The sequence below is a fragment of the Peromyscus eremicus genome, chromosome 5 (genome assembly GCF_949786415.1).
Source record: "Peromyscus eremicus chromosome 5, PerEre_H2_v1, whole genome shotgun sequence".
In the NCBI taxonomy this organism is placed as follows: Eukaryota; Metazoa; Chordata; class Mammalia; order Rodentia; family Cricetidae; genus Peromyscus; species Peromyscus eremicus.
In genome coordinates this window covers 24,741,262-24,749,602 of record NC_081420.1, presented here as the reverse complement: position 1 = coordinate 24,749,602, position 8,341 = coordinate 24,741,262, and the positions used below count along the sequence as shown (strand labels likewise).

Genomic DNA, 8,341 nt, shown 5'->3' with positions numbered 1-8,341 from the left:
TTTAGAGGCTCCCTGCCAGGCACTGAGGATAATGGCCAATCCAATTTCTTATTATACAAGGCCTTAATGAGAATTCTGACCTGTTAAATCTTACTAACATAATTTACAGTTCTTGGAAAGATTCTGCTGTTATTCTTCTATATTAAGCCAAAAGAAGAGCAATGTAACAACCAAGGTCTCAATTTCCCAGTATGTCTTTGGTTAACTGAAACGTATTTATTGACTGCCTATGTAAGACAAGGGCATAATGTGAACACAGCTGTAGAAATAGTCTATCTACATCTGGCGTAAAACAGATAGATCTACATGGAAATGTCACAAATGATCCTGACATATTTGTTGCATACATTTTTTACTTAATACTTCATCAGTTACTGTCTTTATCAGATCAGGCTATCATGAAACTTCTCTCAGTTCTGGAGGCTCAAGTCCAAGGTCTGCTGAAGGCCTTCTTCTGGGCTTCAGATGGTCAGTTTATTGCACCTTCATGGGCTGAAATAAGGGAAAGTTTTCTGAGGTCTCTTAACAAGGACAACAGTCCCATTCACGAGTGTTGTTGCTATAGTTTAACACTTTCCCAAAGGTTCCACCTCATAGACCACTGCTTCGGAGGCCAGGATTCAACATATTAATTTGGGAGAGGGCAAACTTCAGCCATAGCATTCATCATATCAACGTGGGTACTTAAACATTCATAGCAGAGCACAATGGACTGAAAATGCTCTGGAGAATGAAAACAGGCTCTGAAACCCACTCAAGGCACTGCAGTAGTGTGATCTAGAGCTACTGAGTACTAGGTCAGCCTTTGTGGCTGTGAAAGGTGACACAAGACAGACCAGAGTCTAGGACCAGACTGCTTCAAAGGCAGCTCCTGTTACACGAGCTAGCCACATTGAGGAGCATCGATCACTCCCGCACATCTTCCTTACTTGTAGGATGATACTTAACCTCAGTGACGCAGTCAGGATAAAACAAGCCATCACATGTAATAGTCCCTGGCACCCGACACACACTGAAACATCTACAATTATATTTTTAATTCCTTATCTCAGTGGTTGGAATAAAATAATAAAAGATATTAGAAAACTTGGCTCAAAATATACATTCCAGATCGTCTTCTTAACAAACTTTGTTCTGTTACTTTAGACTGTTCATTCATATAAATGAGGTGAAGTTTATCTTCATCTGATGGGGAAGAAGGGGAGGCAGCACAATGGCTGCAAGTGACAAGTGGTGACTTTAAATAATGCTGAACTCTGAAAATCAAGGCTGGGACGCTAAGCCGGCAGCAGGCAAAGGGTACTATCTAAGGGGAGTCGGAGGGCAGAAGGAGGCTTGAATAAGCCAGGGTGACTTTTACTCGGGACTGGAAAAGCCAACGAGCCTGAAGCACAAATGCTACCATCTCAGCAGCTCAGGACAGCACAATGAAGCACAGACCCACATTCAGGAGGAGAGAACTATAAAACCACCACCACCACCACCACCACCACCACCACCACCACCACCACCACCACCACCACCACCACAGTATTTGATGAATAAAATCCAAGCACAGCTCCTTAGCTGAGCCACTCCCATGATTGCAGGTTCTGTGCTTGTGGGTCCGGCAGAGCCTGCAATTCAAGAGTAATCCTAACAAAATAGGACGTCACCTATAGCATAAACACTAAGGGTTTTAATCATATTGATTATGCTGAAAATGAAGAGTAACAGCTTCTATACACACATGCACTCGTGTGAATGTGTGTGCATGTACACACACACACAAGTGAGCAGATGCATATAACAATTACAAAAATCAATGTTGAAAGGCACCAAATCTGACTCAAAACTACCCAAGTAATATGGCCATGGTCTGAATGTTTATGTACCCTATCTATAGTCGCCTGTAAAAATCCTATCTCCCTAGTGGCAGCCTTAGGAGACTGAGTCACAAAAGACCCCATGATGGGATTAGAATGGAACACTGGAGGACACAGCGAGAAGATGACATCTAGAAAGTAGGAGGCAGCCTTGTAGGTTTGCTGGCACCTTAAGTGTGGACTTCGTAGCATCCAGAACTGCTGGGAAGAAACCTCAGTATGTCTAAACTATCCAGACCATGAGATTTTACTAGTCTCAGAAGCAATGCTGTCCACGTCTGCCAGATCTACCCAGGCTTCTTAAATGCACCCCACTTCATCTCAACCCTTCAAATCAAATTTCATCATTATAGGAAGAATTAGGATAATTTTTTTAACTTAAGATGTTAACTTCTGCCCTTCAATTAAGAAATTCAAATTAAAGCCAAACATCATGGCACACTAGAACTCTAGCATATTTCTCTTAAGCACTTCACCCTGTGCATACAGACAAGGATGCTTTAAAAATATTTTTACATTGTGAGTGAAAAATCCAAGTTTTAAAGTGCACGTTAAGCCTTCCCATCTCCATTTCCTTCAGTAACAAATTTTATTAAAACATCATTTAAAAAAAAAATCACAAGATAATTTTATTTATAAATGAATTCTATTTTCTCTAGACTTTAAATCATCGGTTCACTCTTATAACAGAGAAGCAATTTAAATAACACCACCAAAACGGAACGGAGACGAAACAGTGTGCTACTACACAGCACCGCGCTGCATGTGGGAAGGATTTCCAATCAGTCTTGCACCACGGTCCATTTCCAGTGAAATGTTCAGGACACTGCTAAGAAGTGCTTTCCTTCACACTGACTGTACTGAAACAAGTCCTAGGTGTGGCTCTTGACTGCTTCGGAGCTGGTCAAGCACGTGCTCTGCAGAGGCTGACGCCACAAAGTGCTGCTCACACAACAGCACCCTTCAGATCCTTTGGTTTTGATCACAAGCCTTTGGAAAGTGGACTGATTAATGACTGTCCCCTTAGAGTTCCATTTTAAATAGGCTACCTCAGTGCCTACACAGTCTCTGCCAACGTCCTTGACTTTTTCATGTCCATGGCTTTGTTCATCAGATTGTACACTGATGGCAATCTTACTTTATCCATATTTTTGCTGTAAACATTGAGAAATATGCCAAGGACAACTAGCAAGCCAGACCATACATACCTAAAAGAAAGAAATGAAAAAGTAGATATTAAAATTCACAAGTTAAAACTTCACTATTAATTATGACATGTGGTGGTAGTCAGTCCACAATAACTTCAACCAAATAAAAACTTGCTGTTAGCTGGGCAGTGGTGGTGCAGGCCTTTAATCCCAGTACTTGGGAGACAGAGGCAGGTGGATCTCTGAATTCGAGGTAAGCCTGCTCTACAGAGGGAGTTCCAGGACATCCAGGACTACACAGATAAGCCCTGTCTCGGGGGAAAAACAACGACGACAAAAAAAAAAAAAAAAAAAAAAAACAAAAACAAAAAAAAAACCTCAACCAAGCAAGCAAGCAAGCAAGCAAACCTCGCTATCTCGCTATTAGAGGTCTAAAATAATAGCACTAGAATCATATGTTGAATGGAGTGTGGGGGGCGGGGGGCTCACAAAGCCTGTTCCAGTTTGCTTTCCATTGCTATGGTATAAAAAGCAACTTGAGGTAGAATGGTTTTCTTTGGCTTACACATCCTGAGTCCCATTCAACAGAGGGAAGCCAAGGGAGAAACACTCAAGGCAGGACTGAAGCAGAGAGCACCGAGGAACACTGCTTACCTGCTTGCTCCTCCTGGCTTGCAGTTTGCTTTCTCCTACACCCCAGGACTATTTGTCCAGGGATGGCATTGCCCAGTGAGCTGGGCCCTCACACATCAACCATCAGTCAAGAAAACGCCCCACAGGCTTGCCTACGGGCCAATCTGATGGAGGCATTTCTCAATTTAAATTTCCTCTTTTAAGCTGACTCCAGATTGTGTCCACTTGTCAAAAAACATAAGCAATCAAAAGCCCCACCTAGCTAAGGTATTGGCCACTGAAGGATGCTAAGGGAGGGAGTGTCCATTTTCTTCAGAGATACAGTCCCAGGTAGGATGCTTATTTTCCCTCATGGATGGCCCTATACCCATGTACACACTAGCAGCACCAAGTAGACTCAGTGATTAACAGAAGGGAGTACATGAAGTTGGGACAGAAATGGGGAGGGGGCTAGGAGATGTATTTGCTCAAAACACATTGTTCACATGTATAAAGTCTCAAAAAGTTTATGCTGAATATATACAGAAGAAAGTTACACAAAGTGAGAGTAATTTAAACTTCAGGGCTACCAGCACATTCAAAGTCTAACCCTTAGGAAGAGACTTAAGATTATACTTAAAATGCCAGATTCCTATTTACTAAAGTAAACATTATACATTCAACCCAGCACTCCACCTGGTTGTCCCAGTAAGTAGAACATAGATGATAATCAGGGACACATTCTGCAGGAAGCAGAAGATCATTATAATTTAACTGCTATAATATATTATCACATGCATAAAGAAAAGTAACCTATGGACACAAATGACCTGTAATACATGGATGGAAATTTAAAATTTTATTTAAAATTATGTATTTGTAAACTAGGTTTGGAATCCTAATTACTGGCCCATAATGTTTAAACAAACTGCTTTCACACATATAATAGATAGCAAAAAGACTGCCCAACACCTTCTCAAAAAGCCACAAACTAAATCATTAGGATCTAATTTACAGAATACTTTTCTATTGTTTATTGTTGTGGAAAGAGTCCATAAATAAAGGTTTTACAAGAATGAATTTTAAACATATAATTTATACATTTGTATGTGAGAAAGAAAAAAACCTTTACTTAACACATGCACTCCACTCGTACTCACTCCCATCAGAAACACGCACTAATAGAAAGTCACACTGGTACACACACTCCACTCATTCATTCTGTCACACCGGCACACACACATCACCAATAGCCAGTCACACCAGCACACACACTCCACTAACAGCCAGTCACACCGGAACACACACTCCACTAACAGCCAGTCACACCAGCACACACACTCCACTAACAGCCGTTCACACTGGAACACATTCCACTAACAGCCAGTCACACTGGCACACCGGAACACACTCCACCAATAGCCAGTCACACTGGAACACACTCCACTAACAGCCAGTCACACCGGCACACACTCCACTAACAGCCAGTCACAATGGCATGTACACTTACCTCACAATCAGTTATTTTGTACCATATATTCCTTTCTCACACAGACACACTGCAACAAGACCACATTTCCACTGGGCTTTAGCTGGGCAATTTAAATATACAAAATGACATTCAAAGTAACAAATTATAAAGATTCTTAAAATAGCAGAAAACATTTAATAGATAAGAGATTAGGATGAAAAGGATTCTATGTAGAGGACAAAAGGCTAATACACATTAACATGTAAGTTAACACAAAGTAAAAGTTAGAAAATAATGCTGTTTAAGATAAAACATGAAATGGAGTATCTAAATTTTGAGAAACTTGTTGAATTAAGAAGTACTTACTGAAATGTGAATGGCTTGGCAAAGAATATAAATGAAAGGACTATGGTCATTGCTTTTCTTCCTGTTGTCACTGTGGGGGAAAGATAAAGATGCACCTTACTATCTTGGCAATATCCGTAAATCATTTATTCCACAAGTATTTATAGCTCTGTAGACGCCAGAACCTCTAAGGTGCCAGCGACAACACAACCGACTGCCCAACAGCCAACCAAGTTCATGCTGCTCATGGTTTCACAGAGAACTGGCACTGGTCCAATTCCATGTCTAAGTACAGCGGCAGTCAGTGTTCATCAGCGGTCACGGCATGCTGGGGCCACAACGAAAGGCTTTCCTGTGAGAGAAATGATTAGGCAGAGCAAGGCTAGCCTTTAAAAACAGCGAGAGGTTCACTAGTGTCCGGGTGGTTGGCTGTTTGGAGACAGGTCTTGCCATGTCTTGCCCATCCTGCTCTGAGATTCCAGGCATGCCCCCCACACGGGCTCCCAGGATTTAGTCATGGTGACCTCTGGGAATGAGATGGCAATTCCGACAGCTCTGCTCTCTGCACATCTGTCTTAACACTTCCTCCCGCTCTGGGTATTAGACTTTGACCTCCTTTGTGTTATAAGGCCTGAGACTGTCCCAACCCAGCCCAAGCAGCAGAGCAGCCACACACTTCTCCTTTCGGGTCTCCACCCTCACACAGCTTCTCTCAGTTCTCACTAGTCTCCCGAGTCTCACTAGACTGCCCTTGTAGCACTTACCATTCAAGTGTGAGTGAGTAACTCAAGAACTTGCTCTGGAAACACAAGTCGGGGCCTGCTCTGCAATGACTGCTTTTAGGATACCTATTTGAGTTGGGCCTATGCTCCTGCCTCCCCTACACTTAGGTGTGGTCCTATGCGCCGGGATCTGGCCAGAAAAATGTGGGTAGATGTGTTGTTTCGAGCAGTACAGCATCTGAGAAAGTTTCCACCAGAGGGTGTTACGTCTTTCATCTTCTCAGACTCCATCCTGCTGCCCAGCACAGCAGGATGCCATGGTAGGGAGGGTACTGAGGACCTTGGAGTCTCTCTCTCACCATGCCATCCAAGGAGGCACAGTAAAGACAACAGGTGTGGAGGCAGACAGCTCTGCCTGGAATCCTGAGTCCAGCAGGTTGTCACCCAAGTCAATAACCTTCCCAAGTTTATCTGAGTATAAATAAGAAAAACAACAGTGCCAGCTGGTGAGGACTGAGGTGAGACTTACATCCAGAATGACTGGATACCCTGTGACTAGTACACAAGAAGGGCTCTGTGTTAGCTACTTCTGCCTTTTATTTGACAGGGAAAACATTTCTGCCTGCATCATGGAGGCAGGTTTGCATTTACAGCTCTGGAAAGTGATGCCCTACACACAGTCCCTGGCTCCCCTCACTCTCCTGCCATTTCTCCAAACACATCAAATGCAACCTTTGGTTCTCTACAGTGTCAGGCATGGATACACTTATCACTGGTGAAGAGAGAAACCGTTTTGGGGCTGGTGTTAAGAAATATCCAAGTGAAAGGTTTGCAAACTATAAAATGCACCTGCCATGTTTTAAGTTCAAGAAGACTGGAATTTCAGTAATCAATTAAAAGTATACGAAGGTAGTGCTTTCCCTGAAGGGGTTTCATTCCATCATAGTTTTATAGCAAATTTTTTCTAATGTATTTAATGTTTTTCATGAAAACGTATATATTTGACATAAAAATGAAGCCTTCAGGGCTGGGGATGCAGCTCAGTGGTAGGGTGCGTGCCCAGCATGTTGAGGGCCAAGGTCTATCCTCAGCACTGCACAAAGGGAAAAAAGGAAATCTTCGAAACAAGAAATTAAGATCAAACACCATTTCCTTTAGAACTCAAAACAAAACAAGCTACCAAAGCGTAAGCTGGAGACGAGTACCTTTTTAGAGAAGAGGTCCTACTCTCCCGTTTGTAAAACAGCATCGGAAGGAAACACTGTTAGCACTTCCTTCCTAAGCTGAGCAAGTCTCCTACCTGTCACAGCAAGCAGCGCACCAAAGATTTTAATCAGGGCTAGAACGAAGGAGATCCCAAAGTATCCAGTGAGGGAAAAGAGGAAGGCGTAGCCATAGGTGCGAACAGGGTTCTGCAAGGAGTAAAATGGCCTGTTAGAAAAACACAAAGCAAGCCCTGAGGTAGCCCATGAAATCAAGCCACAGCTCTGAATCAGCCTCTTGAGCAAAATTAAGTCACTCCACAATGCAGTCAAGCAAACAATATTTAGTTTTTATTAATGGGAAAATATTGATGAAATGAAAAACCCTTGATTTGTACATTATGAACTTCTCAAAAATTAACTTACAGAGTAGAGAATGGATAAAAAAATTAAATATCAATCATTTCTGAGATCTTTCATTTCTAATCTGTAATGCTGTATTAGAAGAATTACCAAATTGTACCAACAATAGCCTTTTTTGAACTTGGCAAAAACTGTACAGAGAAAATTATCAAATGTAAGATGTTTATTTTTAAGAATGTGATTAATGCTTACCTTTGAACAAAATGCCACAGCAGGGCCTAGCCCACTAGTGCACGACAGTCCCAACAAGATGTACACAAAACCGATGGAGTAGGAATACAAAACCTGGGGGAGGCAGAAGTAAAGCAGAAAAATGACTGTCACACCAAAAGGGGAAACTGAACGGTTTGAATACATGCAATTAATCTACTCATTCAGTGCTGCAAAACAAAACATTTTCAAAGCAACTTTATCACTGCCCTATGGCTGATGTTTCTAGAAATAATGGCCAATTCTAGTGGCCTATGAATATATACAGTATTACATAACAAAAATCCATGGTCTATGTGGTGATATACTGTGTAACCTAATAAATTTGCCTGAAGATCAGAGG

At 41.9% G+C, this 8,341-nt stretch overlaps 1 protein-coding gene across 4 annotated transcripts in view; it reads right to left on the bottom strand.

The window, feature by feature from the left end:
• Positions 1–2,435: 2,435 nt before the first annotated feature.
• The window catches only part of Slc35b3 (solute carrier family 35 member B3), a 29,623-nt gene continuing 23,717 nt past the window's right edge, over positions 2,436–8,341 (bottom strand). For all 4 annotated transcript variants that reach the window (XM_059263139.1, XM_059263142.1, XM_059263143.1 and 1 more), the window contains exons 7-10: positions 7,981–8,073; positions 7,464–7,575; positions 5,463–5,532; positions 2,436–3,073 (exon numbers count right to left, since the gene is read on the bottom strand). In XM_059263139.1, coding sequence (XP_059119122.1) covers positions 2,923–3,073; positions 5,463–5,532; positions 7,464–7,575; positions 7,981–8,073 — 426 coding nt within the window. In that variant the 3' untranslated portion in view covers positions 2,436–2,922. The remainder of the gene's footprint in view (positions 3,074–5,462; positions 5,533–7,463; positions 7,576–7,980; positions 8,074–8,341) is intronic.